Raw genomic sequence first — 16,493 nt, 5'->3', positions numbered from 1 at the left:
CAGTTTTTTTTTTTTTTTTTTTTCTTAGCTGCTCTGGGGATTGAACCTAGGATTTCACACATGCTAGGCGAGCACTCTGCTCTGAGCTATATCCCCAATCCTAGTTTTTAGCAGTTTGATGGATAATTCTGTGAAAGGAGTACTTTATAGGATCCTAAAGTATTCCTTCATTGTCCTCAACAAATCGGCAGCTTTATATTTGGTCACTGAATGAGATGTATGGAAAGAGAAACCTTAATAGGATCATTTTAAGGCCTGTCTTTTGTAAAATGGTTTAGTTTGAGGTAATAGAAAAAGCAATGGATTGGGGAGAATTTCTAGATTAGAATTTCAATGTAGTCACAGACTTTATGCAAATTACTGAATCTCCTGAGGGCTGGCTGCCCAACTTACTTTTGCTTTAATATTCTATGATTCTTTGGGTTCTAATTGCTGTTGATTGTAGCAGTTTCCACAAATGTTTGGAAGCACCTAGGGCCAATTTTATTTTCCACTCTCTTCCCATCAAGTCAACTCTCTCAACCACTTTAGATTTTTCTCCACTAAAAAACACAAATTGTCACTTCTAATGACTTCCTGTTTTATAAATATATGTTTCACTATGTAATGTTTCTGTTTTGTCTTTTTTTTCAAATAGGACTTTGTATCTTTGCTAAAGTCAGTGATGTGAAAAGACCTGACATGGGTAAGAGTAACCATAAAGTACTCATTCAGTTGTTTTAGTTATTCTGATGAGTTAAGCTGGACTGAAACAATGAGTTTTCCTGATATTTTCAATAGTTGTATCTTTGTGTGTAATAATAATTTTAAGGGAAAACTTAATATATTAATTATGAAATGCTATATACCACTCATAATTTTTTTCTTGGATAGGATATTGTTTAGAGTCCTTTAAGAGCATTCATATTCATTGTATTGAAAAAAACAATCATACACTAGTAAATATTTGCTGTGCTTACTATGTGCCTGTCCAATTATTTAAAATGTTAATCTAATTATTTTGGCCACCTTACAAGGATACCTAATAATACCTACAACAGAAATACTGCCATTTTCCCTGTAAATAAGGAAAATAAGACACATAGATTAAGAAACTTGCTTAGGGTCATGTACCATATAGGGTAGAGCCAGGATTTAAATAATTCTGGTTCTTGAGACCCTATTCTTTAATACTATGTTAAAATGCTTCTATGTGATAAATAATTTGATTAAGATAAATGTTTCATTTAACTAGTGGTATTGAGAATTCATTGTGACTAGGACATTTTCCACTATTTCATTTATAGTACTTCATGTCTGTAAAAGAAATCCATATAAGTTCAGAAGTAATAGCCCATATAGGAATAAACTGAAAAATCTATACAGTAAGATCTTATAACATTACATATATTTCTTTTAAATTCACATTGGCCTTTTATCTCCTCCTTTCTTTTCTTTTTTTTTTTTGTTATCTGCATTTTTTATTAATTTATTTATATAAATTAGGTATATATGACAGTAGAATGCATTTTGATTCATCATACATAATTGCAGCACACCTTTTCATTTCTCTGGTTGTCATGATATAGCGTCGCACCATATGTGTAGTCATACATATACCTAGAGTAATGATGTCCATCTCATTTCACCATCTTTCCTGACCCCAAGCCTCCTCCCTATCCCTCTCTCCCCTTTGCCCAAAGTTCCTCCATTTTTTCTTTTCTTTTTTTTTTTGTTGCCAGAGCACGATAATATAATTTTTAAAAAATTTTTATTATTAGTTGTTCAAAACATTACATAGCTCTTGACATATCATATTTCATACATTTGATTCAAGTGGGTTATGAACTCCCATTTTTACCCCGTATACAGATTGCAGAATCACATCGGTTACACATCCATGTTTTTACATACTGCCATACTAGTGTCTGTTGTATTCTGTTGCCTTTCCTATCCTCTGCTATCTCCTCCTTTCTTTTCTGTTGATTAGTCAACCTTCTTTTGCTGGTCATTTATTTACATTCTTTCTCATTGCTGTTATCAGTGAAAGTCATTAAGTTCCCTTAACTATTATTTGTTCCTGTTTTAGCTCTTTTATAATAAAAAAGGTCTCAAAAATGTTTTTAAAGTAAGATTCTGCCATGATATTACAGTAATTGAACTGATATCTATAAGAGCCAAGTAAGCACTTTTCTGAGTTAAAACATGAAATAAACCAGTGTGGGCAGTTTTTGTTTCTAAGTGGTGAAACACTCCTCTCCAATTAATTAATTAATTTATGTATGTATGTGGTGCGGGTGATCAAACCCAGATCCCATGCATGTACGCAAGTGTACTACCAACTAAGTTACATTCCCAGCCCTCCAATCTGTTTTTGAAGAAACAGGGTCTTGCTGTGTTGCCCAGGTTGGTCATAAACTCCTGTGCTCAAAAGATAATCTTTCTGGGGCTGGAGTTGTGGCTCAGTGGTAGAGTGCTCGCCTAGCATGCATGAGGAACTGGGTTCAAACCTTACCACCACATAAAAATGAAATAAAGATACTGTGTCAACCTACAACTAAAAAATAAATATTAAAAAAAAAAAGATACTCTTTTCTCCATCCCATTAGCTGGGACTTCCAGTATACACTTCTGTGCCTGGTTTCCAAATTTTTTAAATATTCAATTTTCTTGTAGTTAAAACATTAAAAGTTTTATTTTGAGGACATTTTAATATTTTAAAACTTGAAATCAAACTGTTTTTATTCTTATATAAGTTTTGAAACATTTGGTAGGTGATCTCAATTCTGCATGAGCCAATTTCTGCCATATGGTCCGCCTTTGACAGAGACATTTTGAAGTTTCGTGCCAATGGTTAGCTATGAAGGAGGGGTATTGTTTGACTGGAGTTGTTCTTTGGGAATCATTAGGTGAAAAGATTTGTTCATAGAAAAAAAGTTATTGAAGAATCATATGACTTGATCTAATATAGATTCTTTCCCCAGATGATATTGCTGATAGGGTGAGGATGGATGCTGGAGAAGTAACATTAGTGAACCACAACTCCATCTTCAAAACCCACCTCCTGCCACAATCAGGTTTTCCAGAGGACCAGATTTCACTTTCTGACCAGCAGGTTAGGAATGATTTTCTTCCTTTAATTAATTTGCTCATTATAAATTTTTATCTGATATAGTATAAATGCCTCACTCCAAAAATATAAACATGCAATTTTTTTTTTGTACCAGAGATTGAACTCAGGGACACTTAACCACTGAGCCACATCCCCAGCCCTATTTTGTATTTTATTTAGAAACATGGTCTCACTGAGTTGCTTAGTGCCTCGCCTGGCTGTTGCTGAGGCTAGCTTTGAACTCAGGATTCTCCTGCCTCAGCCTCCCGAGCCCACTAGGATTACAGGCATGTGCCATCACGCCTGGCTAAACATGCAAACTTTTTACAATGAATAATTTTAGTGTTTGGAATTCTGGTTGGTATATTAAAGACAAGACAAAGTTAAAAAAGACAGTATATGTATGAATTACTTGAGAAAAATATCTTTTGGAAAACTTTTCATGGTTCCTTTGAATATTATAACTGTCATTATGTAGATCAATCTTTTTAAATCAGTGTTTTAAAATAACTGAGCATTGTTTCTGTGTGTGTACAAAATACAGCCACTCTGAGATTTGCCTGTGCTATAAATCTTAGTTTCTTAAGGTCTGACCCAGAACCAACAGTATCAGCATTATTTGGGAGCTTGGTAGAAATGAAGACTCTGAGGTATCACCCTCTACCACTGAATCAGAATCTGCATTTTAAAAATATCTCCAACTGATTTATATACACATTAAAGTGTGAGGAACACTATTAATAAGCTGTCTTTTTCAGTAGGAAAGCCATTAGTAACTTGATGAGATAGTTCTTTGCTGTTCTAAGCATAATAGGAAAGCCACTGAATATTTGTAGCATCCACCCTGCCACCATAATTGTTTAGATAATGAGTATGTATTTATACATTTCAGATTTGTACTAGAGATACAGCACCCTCCCTGATTAATAAGTATCTCTTCAGAATTTTCAAAAGATTTTCTCAGCCTCTGTTATACATGTTGCAAGTGGCTTTTAGATAGAAGGTACCAAGTGCATATTCACTTTCTATTTTTTTTTTTCTTTCTTTTTTTTATGGGGAGGAAGAGTGGGTTCTAGGGATTAAACCCAGGGATGCTTTGCCACCGAGATACATCCCCACCCCTTTTTATTTTATTTTTTTTTATTTTGATACAAGATCTTGTTAAGTTGCTGAGACTGGCCTCGAAATTGCGGTCATCTTGTCTTAGCCTCCAGAGTCATTGGGATTACGTGTTCCTTCTTTCTATGCATTTATTTTCTAAGGAATGTTCTTTAAATTAGGTTTTATAGCAGATATTTTATCCATTTTTCCCCCTTGAACCTGAATTATTTCACCAGATTGTTTGTATTTTCTTTATTAGTATATAGTTTATAATATATAATTTTGGGGGGGCGGTGCTGGGGATTGAACCCAGAGCCTTGTGCATGTGAGGCAAGCACTCTATCAACTGAGCTATATCCCCAGCCCCCTATAATATATAATGTAAAAACACAATATAATACAATTAAATTGCAAAAAATGCCATATTCCTGTTTAATGTTATGTTTTTCTTAATATAAAATTTTATTCCTTTTTATTGTGGAAAATATGATTTAAGAAAATTTTTCTGCTTTGTTTAGATTTTACCTTCCAGGCAAGGAAATTCGGGCCGATCTTTTACAACATGTTCCACAAGAAGTGCAGCTTATAGTCCAAATTATTACTCAGGTATGACACATTACTTGTAGTCAAGGTACTTATACCTTTCAGATTTCTTCCTAGGAAGTCTTTTGTGTTTATCACACAAAAGCATTGGCAAAAGCAAAATGGCATTTTCTTCACTAAAACTTCATTTTATGTGTATGTATTTGATTATTATAATACTTTATGGACCTAGTCTCAACCAGATACTAACTTTTTAGTGGAAGGGGTTTTTTTTTGGAATCAGTTCTACTTGTCTCTTTTGCATTGTAGAAAGCAAAATGGCTTTATTTGTTTTTGACTTTTTGGATATGTTTATGTGACATAAAAGGTATCTGTTTTGCATTGATTTAAACCAAAGAGATGATTTATTTCTGTTCTGCTCTAAACGTACCTGAAAATTTATTTCCACCCAAGCTTGTCCTCCATCAGGGCAGGAAATATTAACTACATGTTTCTGTCTAGCACCTGCCACAGCCATATGCTTGCATATTCAAGGGCTTACCTAATCAACTTGTGATCCATGACAGAAGTCAGCATTTTCTAGGTTATTCCTATCCCTGACCTGCCTGACTTATCATCTTCCTTCGTAGGGGTTAGACTTCCCATGATTTTATGCCTCTGCCTTGAGAAATGAAGAAATTTTTTGTTGGTTAGTCCATTGGCATTATAACTCAAGGTCTTTTCACTCTATATTTCAGTCTCCTCATTTTACTCCAAAAATGGGAATACTAAGAATATCATTGAATCTGCATAAATGAGATTATTATAAGGATAAACAGATGATAAATATGAATTGCAAATAATAATTATTCTTGTTATTTGGCTTCCTCAGGATTCTTTGTCACCAAGATGAGATCTCCTCCCCTAAAAAGACGTTAGTATGATGCTCTTTTAGATTTATATTATATTTAAATGTGATGTAGTACTTTATCTACCCTGGGCACTGATTTCCTCTCTTTGGGTGGGCAGTGACCTCCACGTAATATGTGCATAGAAAAATCAGTTTTTTAAAGAACCATCAGTTAATTAACTCAGAAACTAACTCAATTGTTGTTATTATTCATTGTTACCATAATATCTCTTTATTATTGAAAAGGCCTTTATGAACAGAGAGCCTGAAATCCAATTTGATAGCTCATTAAATAATCCTAGAGAAAGGCTAGTTGTGGTTAATGAAATTAGATTATTAATATTTCTATTTGAATTCAGCCTGTTTGCTTACAATTTCATATTCCATTTTACCATTGGATAGAATCCCTTTGTGTTAGGTTTAAAATAATTGCTTAATAATAACCGGTTGAATAGACAGTTGTACTCAAAAGTCCCCAGACTGTACCTTAATTCTTATTTAACTCCACTCTCTTAGGCCTCTTATGATTTTTATCTGCATATATTCATGGTACACATTGTATGATTCAACACATAAAAATCTTTCTTTATATCAATGTTTATATTTTTAGTCTGCCATATTCTTCCATATTTTAAGTTTCACATATTCTTCCTCATATTTATTATTTTCCATTGATTTCTAATCCATAGAATTGATAAGCACATCCATAATCCCTTATGTGCAGTTCCAAACTCCAAAAAACCCTGAAAATCAAAAATATTTTTATAACTCATTTGACATCAAAACCTGACCTGACTTAAACTGAATTAATTCCTTGGCAAAGCATATATTAATTGACATAAGCTGTTTCTATCTTTATTTATCTCTTTAAGTATTTACATATTTTGAGTATTTACATATTTTGCTGAAGATACATCAATAAATTTATTTATAGAGTGCTACTTCAGATTATACTTGGAAGTGTTATATTGTATATCAGATTATTTTTGTAAAATCCAAAACTTTTACATTCAAAAAATACAATAGACCCCAAGAGTTTATGATTTGGGATAATGGGCCTATGTCTTCATTTGCTTCATTATTTTTGCCGTGGTTAGGTCTGCTTCACTCTTGCCATTTTCAGCTGTTATTAGTAACTTCACTTAAAAACATTTGTATAAATACCTTTTTTTCTCTTAAATTTTAGTAGACCTTTAATATTTATAAAAGATATATCTGAGATCACTGCAGATCCTCATGTTCTCGACTGTGGCAATATTGGACTAGATTCCCAGTTTTCTATTCAGTTATGTGATGTGATTGTTCAGCTATTCTGTGTTCATCTTTATACCACAAGTTGATTCCCATATCAGAACTCTTATACTAAAGTGTACTTCTCACTTGAACTTAGAAAATTTTTAGGAAAAAAATTCATAATTGTATGCACGTATGCATGACAATGAATATAGAAAACAACAGTGAATAATAAAGACATACCGAAATGGGAATACCAAGCTCTCTGTTAGACTCATTTTCTCAATTATTTACAGCTTGAAACAGGATTCAAATTTGTTCCTTTACCAAATTTCATCTAGTACCTACCTGATCAAATAAGTTTTATCATGTCACAGACCTCCAAGGTTGCTGCCTAACAATCAGAAGAACGCCAAGAGTATAGATACTTTTCATACATTGAAGTCTTTAATTTTAATTAAAAGCTGCTTTTGGGTCCAGGGGTATAAGTTACTGAAGGACTAACTACCTAGTATGTACAAGGCTCTGGGTCCCCTTCCTAGCATTCCAAAAATGAAAATAAAAGCTATTTTTTACCATTTAGTTTTAGAGAACTCTTCCTTTGCCACACCAATTCCAATTCAATGGACAGGGTCCTTTGGATATAATCGTTTCTAATAATCTTCACATTAATTTATGTGGTCAGTCACCTTGAGTCTAACCTTTTGACTGGGCTAGATGTGGACTCCCAGTTTACCTGTTTTTCCGATCTCCTGTCCCACTCTACTGTCTCTCTTCCACCAAGATGAAAATGAGCAGGAAAGCTCAAACATTTAAATCAAGGGTCTGGAGTTTCTTTTTTATTAACTTTATTGTATATGCATCTCTAGATCAAGCCTTTTAGAAAACTGATTCTCAGTTCATTCAAGGTTAGACTATTAAAAAATAGATTTTGGGGGCTGGGGTTGTGGCTCAGCAGTAAAGTGCTCACCTAGCATGTGCGAAGCCCTGGGTTCAATCCTCAGTACCACATGAAAATAAATAAATAAAATAAAGGTACTGTGTCAACAACAACTAAAAAATATTTATAAAAATAAATAACTAAATAGAATTTAAAAAGAATTTTTAGAATGCAAAATTCTAGCATTGTTTCACTTTAAAAAACTAGTGGTGGTCAAGCTTCAAAACCTTTACTTTTACCAAGAGCACAATGAAAAGTCTTATTTTTAGCCCTGAACAACAAAACAAACGAATATATTAAGATGAAAAGAAATGATTTTGCTAATGCTTAGAATCTCCAGCATTAGTAGGTAAAATTTAATTTCAACTGTCCTGTTACTTATAGTAGTTAAATAAATCCTAAAGTTAACACTAGCTATCGATGATTACTTTTATAGTAAATGATTATCTGACACTCTTATTTTTAATACAAAGTTTATTATGACTATGGAAGTATAACCTGTTGCTACAGAAAATTGGTAGAGAAAACTACAAAAGCCCATCTTTTATCATTATAATACATCCACAATTAAATTTTCAGTGTATTTTATTTAATTTTTTTGTGTGTATATATGTACAAATTAAAAGTGATCTTATTTGTGGCATTTGCAACTCTATTTCTTGGTGCTGACAGAATATCAGGTTAAATCTTCATTTAAAAAAGAATATCTGCAGCCTCCTGTTGGTCCCTCTCTCTCTAGCTTGATGCCATCAGCAGTAGAAAACTATTTAGTGATAATCATTAAGTGGATGGAACCACCTTATTCTGGTTAAGAGTGCCTGATCCTATGCATTTCACTTGCATTTTAAAGCTGAAGACAGTCACATGCTATTGAAAAGACTATTTTAACTCATCTTTGGTTTCAAGTTTCACAGTGTCAGGGTAATTTGCTTTTTGTGCAGATTTTTTTCTCAAGTAGACATCTTTTTTTTTTAATATTTATTTTTTAGTTTTAGGTGGATACAATATCTTTATTTTTATGTGGTTCTGAGGATTGAACCCAGTGCCTACATGTGCTAGGTGAGCGTTCTACCACTTGAGCCACAACCCCAGCCCCTCAAATAGACATCTTTAAGTAGACCATTCTCTAGTCAAAATTTAGCCAAATTTTGTGAGAGACAAAAGATTTCTCCTATTATTACTTTTCATTTAAAGATCATAATTTTCTGGTTTTTTTTACTGAGACTCATTTGCAGTATCTTATGTCTCTATCTTTAAAGTAATAATAGTAGATGTTAAGCATGGATAGTGATTACAAAGGAAAAAAGTTATTCGTTTTGAAAGTAAATTTAACCTATGTTAATTTTGAGACTAAGTTCATGTATTGGTTGATCAGTGAGTACCAACACCACTCCTGCTTACCTTTTTTCCTCCCTATTTACTCTGAATCCTGATTTCTTGTTTAACTTAAGAAAACACAAAATTTTATTTTTGAAGGGCTAGATTGCTTTTTAGGTAGAGTATAAAAAGACATGTTAAATATTTTAAATGCCATAAATACACAGTATTGTGCAAAGTTCTATAGTAATATGCTTTGAAAGGGGATCTTCAAAATGATATGAGCATTAGAGAAAAATTCTGGAAAAAGAGAATTGTCATTCCTGTTTTTTCACTGAAGCTCCTCCGAGTTCCATAGCCTAATGTTTGAAATTATTTTAAAGGAGCTATTTTATATCTTACAATCTTGCTGATAGAGGAGGGTATAAAATTATTCTACCTGAAACTAGCCGGCCAGTATAAGCAGCAATTAGGTTATCTGTGTTTTTTGAGAGTCCCTGAGTCTTAAAAATGGTAACTAGAAAGAGGAAAGTGACACCAGCTGCTATTGAGCAATAACTGTTGTTCATTTGAATTACAATTCTCCTTGGCCCTCCACCTGCTTTCTTACTGGTCTGGCCTACCTTCTTTCAGGCCCAGGCCTGGGAGTGCTTGCAAGATATAGTTGGGGTAAAATGTTGACTTTTGGTGGACACCACGGAGTCACATTGATGCAGATAAGGCACATGGCTGTGGCAGGATTCAGCTCCTTCATCAATTTTCAGGTTAGTATGGCTGAATCAATTATAGTTTGTAGAAGTTTCCTTACTGCAGACTGTACTGGCAGTTGAGACTGGGATCTTTCGTCCATGAGAGACATGGTGATAAGCCACATTACTTTGGAATACAATGATGGACATGGTTGCAGTCATAAAGAGAACCAGCTGTAGTTATTGGTTTAATTTATTCAAACTTTTATTTATTTTTTTTTTAGACAACCCTTCCTCAGACAGTTTTCTTGGCTCAGGCGACTTAAGAACCTTTGGCCAGAGTGCAAATGGCCAGTGGAGAAATTCCACTCCAGCATCAAGCTCAACTTTACAGAAATCCAGAAACAGCCGAAGTCTTTACCTCGAAACCCGAAAGGCCTCATGGTTGGTATTTTGTTTATCTCATTTTCAATCCTTTCCTTAGATATAAGGGAAAATGGCTATAAGATAGTCGTTATTATTGGCATTTTAAATGAGTAGTGCCATTTTTGGATTTATATGTTCAAATCCATTTTAAACTTTCAACTTTTAGTTTATTTGGTGCTGAATTTTGGTGATAGCCAAATCTTTTCATTAGATGAGGTAAATCTTAATGGATATGAGCATTTTAGTATCCTTTGAGATAAATATGGCTATTAGGAATTTTAAAGTGAAAATCAGTTTCTGCAACTTGAATAGCAAAGAAACCAGCACATTTTACAGTTCAATGAAATGAGCAGAGGCATGACAAACTAAAGCAGATCTACACCTTATGCATTAGTCAACTACACCTAAACTAACTTCTGTTAGAGAATCACAGAGAACTTTATCCTAGTGTATAAGCCCACCTATTCCCTTACCAAACTTATACTAGTTATTAAAGGCAGATGAAGTTTAGCTTAGAAATTTTACCGCAGGTACTTTATTATATTTGTAAAGTATGTCTTTAAAAACTTTTTTTGTTTTTTTAGTTGTAGTTGGACACAATACCTTTATTTTATTTATTTTTATGTGGTGCTGAGGATCGAGCCCAGTGCCTCACACATGATAGGGAAGTGTTCTACCGCGGAGCCACAACCCCAGCCCACGTATGTCTTTTTTAACAGTATTTAGGACTTCTTAAACTTTCGGGTAACAAATTTCAGGAATGTGAGATCATTTAATTTTCTGTTTAATCAAGGCTTTCTGATGTTGATTGAAACCAAAAAGATAATTTTTTTTTTTTTTTATACTAGGGATTGAACTCAGGGGCACTTGAACACTGAGCCACATCCCCTTTCCTATTTTGTATTTTATTTAGAGACATTGTCTCACTGAGTTGTTTAGTGTCTCGATTTTGCTGAGGCTGGCTTTGAACTCGAGATCCTTCTGTCTGAGCCTCCTGAGCTTCTGGGATTACAGGTGTGTGCCACTGTGCCTGGCATGATTTTTTTTTTTTTTTAACTTTATGATTATCAGCACATGGACTTTGGGAACAGGTCTCAAGTGCTTTACTACTTTTTAATTTTTTTTTAATATAAAAATTAATTACCACGCTGGGGTTGTGGCTCAGTGGTAGAGCACTTGCTTCACATGTGTGAGGCACTGGGTTCAATTCTCAGCACCACAAATAAATAAATGAATAAAGTCCATCAACAACTAAAAAAATATTTTAAAAAATTAATTACATTATAGTGTAAAAAATCAAAACATTACCAATAAAAATTAGTGACCACCACCCACAATCTCATTTTTCCAAATTAGTGTTTCCTTCCAGAACTTTTCCTGTGCTTATTTCTCTCTCACTGTTTCTCACTCATATATAGCATGATGTATGTGATATGTATACTATGGAAATGTTTGCTTGTTATCTTCATTAAAGATTCCTATATATATTATTCAGTAAGTTGGTTTTCTAATGGAATAATGCCATACTGATAACTTTAAAAAATTAATTGTTACAGAAACAATACATATGCTTAGTAAAAAATTAGAAAATATAGCTAAGCAAAAATAAAAAAAAAAATATGACATCTCCACCAGCTTGAAAGCAACTCTGTAATATTTTTGTTCAGATATTTTCTCTGCCTTTACATAGATAATCTTAAATTAGTTCATATTGTACATATCCTTCTGTATTCTGTTCTCTCTCTTTTTTTTTTTTTTTTTGTACTGAGAATTTAATCCAGGGGTGCTTTACCACTGAACTATATCACCCCCCCAACCTTTTTTACTTTGGTACAGGGTCTCAGTAAGTTTCTTAGGGCCTCACTAAGTTGTTGAGGCTGTTCTCAAACTTGCAATCCTCCTGCCTTATCCTCCCAAGTTGCTGGGAATATAATCTGCTTTTTTGGTCAATCTTCTCTTCCTTTCCAATTTGGTCTTATACACTAAATTTTATTTTAATTTTCTCAGTTAACCCCAAAGTATCTTTTATATCAAGTTAGTCCAAATCAATATCTAATCTAAGATTGCATGTGGTAGTTATTTCCTGTAAGTCTCTGGTTGTCTGTGACAGCCGCTTTTTTTTTTTTTTTTTTTTTAAATGTCATGACATTTTTCTGTTCCACCTTTTGGATTTGACATGTTGCTTCCTTATGGTATCCTTATTTTGTTCTTTGTCCCTGCTATATTTACAAAAAATATAGCTTGTAAACTCGATTTTGGCTTGAAGAAAAGATGATGCTATATTATGACACATTAGAAAACAATAGTATCTTATGTTGGTTTTCGTATCATTAGTGATACTAGATTGACTTTGGAGTTAGGGATATGGCAGTGTGGTCCCTAATTGTATAGTTAAGGTTTTCCCTTTGTAATTAGAAATGTAATCCAAATGATGTTATTTTATCATTATAGGAAGAATCATTTTCACATTAGCCATTTAGCTAATAGTTATTATTATCAATTGATAATCTGTATCTGACAGTTATTTTATTGTAGTTAATGAAGTAATATTTTCTCTAATTTTATTATTTCTTTTTTTTATATCATTGGCAGTTTGAATTTTCAGTTATTTGATTACCATGAAATGTATTACCTATGGAAAAGACAAGATAAATTATAATAGTCACTTCACATTGTGTAAATTTTTTTCTGTTCTATTTTGAGTATCATAGATACAGTGTGTTTTAATTCACTACAATTTTTATGCTTTTAATGCTCCCATTCTCACAACTTGGGAGTGGGATTCCCTTCAAGCTTGCTTCTGTCTGTCTCTATTTGTCCCAACTTCATTAGTTTTTCATAGCACCCTTGTTTTCTGGCATTCTGGCATTGCATGACACCCTCATATTGGTTTTTTAGAAAAAAGAATCTTTTATATTAAAAACATGCACATTCTAGTAGGCACAAATAACAAAAGACTTGTGAAGAATCCGTTATATCCTTTTTGGGGGGGGTACCAGGGATTGAACTCAGGGGCACTCAATCACTGAGCCACATCCTCAGCCTAATTTTTTATTGTATTAGAGATAGGGTTTCACTGAGTTGCTTAGCGCCTCACCATTGCTGAGGCTGGCTTTTTTTTTTTTTTTAAACATCAAATTGTATACTTTATTTATTTTTATGTGGTGCTGAGAATCTGAAGCCAGTGCCTTGCAGATGCCAGACAAGCACTCTACCTCTGAGCCACAACCCCATCCCCCCTGAGGCAGGCTTTGAACTTAGAATCCTCCTGCCTCAACCTCCCGAGCTGCTGGGATTATAAGCGTGCACCACCATACCAGACCATTATATCCTTTGTAAACAATTATATTGCCTTTGTCATCTTTTTATAGCGGTACCTCCCAAGCCTAAGAAAATAAGCCTGTTCCTGAAATTGAGTCTTTGCTCCCACTTCCCTTCTCTTGTGTTATAGAGGATTGAACCCAGGGCCTCACACATGCTAGGCAAGTGCTTGCTCTATCACTGAGCTACATTCCCATCCCAAGTTCTTGCTCATTTCCCCACTCTAGCACTCTTAAAAAAAAAAAAAAAAAAAAAAAAAAGCTTGAAAAGTTAAGAGAGTATTATTATGTGTTTTTTGATTTTCATTAGACCTATTCATTCCACTTGGATTCAGACCACATGTAATGATGTAAAGAGTTGATTGCATTGAATTCAGCTTAGTCAGTGGTGTAACACTATTCTGAGTCGTCAGCAGGAAAAGAAGAAAAAGAAAAATTAATTATGGTAATAGTACCACAAACTTGCTGGGTAATGATAGATAAAAAATATCACATAGAAAAAACTTAAATTTATTAAGCCTTAGAGATATGACTGGGCTTTTGAGTTCACAGAAATTTTTCTTGCCACTTTTTCCCATAGGATAGGGCACAAGTAATAAAAAGAAACAAAACCAAAATTTTCAGAGACTGGTGAAACCAAAAGAATTCACAGTATTGTAGCCTAATAAAAAGTGTTCTATTTTTAATGAAGGATGGGAGCCCCCTGTTGGTCTTTCAGGAAATTTTAAAAGTCAGTTTAAAAGTTAATTGTGAGGTTTTAGCTCTCCATTTTTAAATATTTAAAGTAAATCCATCAAAAGGGCTTGGGACACAGGGTTGTAGAGTAATAGAACATGTATGTATAGGACTGGAGGTATAGCTCAGTGGTAGAACATTTGCCTAGCATGCACATTGCCCTTGGTTCATGTATGTTTATGTATGTTTAGCATATCTGAAATTCAGATTTTCTAAAGAAATCTAGTCTGATTTGCTGTCTGTCATACCACACCACTATATGGTTCTTAACTGAAGGAAGTTCTATATTATGGATCTAAGAAACATGATTATGTTTGATGATTATGTATGTTTTGGTAGTTTAAGACCTTTTTTAAGGGCAGACCTTTTAAGTGGCTACGACCCCTTGTGTCAATTTATCATTCTGTTTTAGTTGTTTCTAGAAAATGAATAATGACTAGTTTAGATTTATTTTAACTGTTTTTATCTTTCTTACAAACTTTTTATTTTTTAGTGGAATATCAAACACTTTTACAGGAAAGTCAAACCATCACTGCCACATGTCTGCGTATGAAAAATCTTTTCCTATTAAGCCTGTTCCAAGTCCATCTTGGAGTGGTTCATGTCGTCGAAGCCTTTTAAGCCCTAAGAAAACTCAGAGGCGACATGTTAGTACAGCAGAAGAGGTAAGGAAAACCTGAATCAAAAGCTGCTAAAAGTTAGGATCTTTTGTTACCTCTGATAAGGTGTTTATACTTACTCTATTTACTTAATCCTTTCTGTGTTTTTTCTTCTTATTTACTCTTCTTGAATTCTGACATCTCGACTAAAGGAATTAAAGACCTATTTTATCAGAATTTCATTATTTTTCTTCCCATCTTCTGTTTCTGTTGTGTGACTGGCTTTAATTTCCTTATTACCCGAATGGCTTCTCGTATATCAATCTGTCACTCTTTCTTGCTCGTTCTTTCTATTTTTTCCCTGGAGACTCCTTAAATTTTTATTTCCAGTGGCAAAACTATTAACTTGCTAAACAGTTTTTGTTTTGATAAAATTTGATAGAACACCTGTCCTTCCCACTAGGATGAATTTTTCCTAAATATGAAAGAAAAAAAAAAAGACTATGAAATGATTTATAGCTTTTTATTTTAGGTAAGATCTTTGAGGTGCTAGATTTCCCCCATCCCCTGCAAAAAGAAAAAAAAAAAAAAAAGATGTTTTGGTGACACTTAAGTTGTTATATTCATTCAGTAAACCTAAAGAAAAAAATAAAATTTTGTAAATACAGTACCGCATGTAATTTGTACAATAGGAATCAGGGTTTTTCCTGTTCAGTTGCATATTTACTATATATCTATTTAGCATCTAATTTATTACACATCTAATTAACTGGTTATTGTGAAAATAGAAATGAATAATAATAACTTTACATTTATACTGGATTAATGTTTATAGTGTGCTTCCTACACGTATTATTATGCTGAGTTCATTAACCCAGTGAAATAGGTGAAAGTGAGTTAGTATCCATATTTTCCAGATTTGGAAAGTAAAAGTCAGAGATCACACATCTAGTAATGGCAGGCCTAGAACCCAGCTCTTGTGAGTAAGTCTCCTCTGGTATGCCTTCTTTTATACAACATAGTGATATGATTCTTGCCTAGTGGAGATTACTGAGCATGGACACAAGATTATAGTATTATTTGCTAAATAATTGCAAATTTTGGTAATTGAAGATTTCTTAGGTGTCAGAACTTTAATAAGGACTTAGACTTTTTACTTGGATTTACAAATGTCCAATGGGTAATTAAAAGCAGGATAAAAGACTTTGCATCTCTGCTTCCATTTTTCATCTGTCTTCTTTGCTCTGGCATAAGCACAAATCACTTGAATTCCAGGAATAATAGATATGATCCATAAAGGTATAGAAACTACCCCCTCATAATAGCAACTTATCTCTGATAAGGTTCTTTCCCATTCTGAGATAATGATCAATCAGTTTGACCAATAGTGTTTGCTTATGCATATTTCTGTGTTTACTTGTCTGTATGGAAGCTCAGGTCAGTATCCCTGAAGACACGATAAAAGATGCCAGTCCCCTTGTCTTATGGTGTAACCTATACTGATTAAAGTCTCTTTTCTGCCTTTCCCATTACTTTTTCCATTTGGTTTTTGGGGGCAAGTGGGCCTCTCAAGTAACAAAACCTGATTATTGTGAAGTAGTTTAGCAAAT

The 16,493-nt window shown here is 33.6% G+C and overlaps 1 protein-coding gene across 6 annotated transcripts in view; it reads left to right on the top strand.

The window, feature by feature from the left end:
- Senp1 (SUMO specific peptidase 1) overlaps positions 1-16,493 on the top strand; it is a 54,593-nt gene that overhangs the window by 3,218 nt on the left and 34,882 nt on the right. For 3 of the 6 annotated variants that reach the window (XM_015493274.2, XM_015493272.2, XM_048802615.1), the window contains exons 2-7: positions 638-685; positions 2,964-3,094; positions 4,711-4,798; positions 5,607-5,648; positions 10,088-10,247; positions 14,778-14,949. In XM_015493274.2, the coding sequence (XP_015348760.1) occupies positions 682-685; positions 2,964-3,094; positions 4,711-4,798; positions 5,607-5,648; positions 10,088-10,247; positions 14,778-14,949 (597 nt within the window). In that variant the 5' untranslated portion in view covers positions 638-681. The remainder of the gene's footprint in view (positions 1-637; positions 686-2,963; positions 3,095-4,710; positions 4,799-5,606; positions 5,649-10,087; positions 10,248-14,777; positions 14,950-16,493) is intronic. The other 3 variants (XM_015493275.2, XM_015493273.2, XM_048802614.1) reach the window with 2 other exon arrangements.

Source organism: Marmota marmota, unplaced genomic scaffold (assembly GCF_001458135.2).
Source record: "Marmota marmota marmota unplaced genomic scaffold, marMar, whole genome shotgun sequence".
Taxonomy (NCBI): domain Eukaryota; kingdom Metazoa; phylum Chordata; class Mammalia; order Rodentia; family Sciuridae; genus Marmota; species Marmota marmota.
The sequence above is the reverse complement of the archived record's forward strand: the minus strand, read 5'-3'. Positions and strand labels throughout refer to the sequence as shown.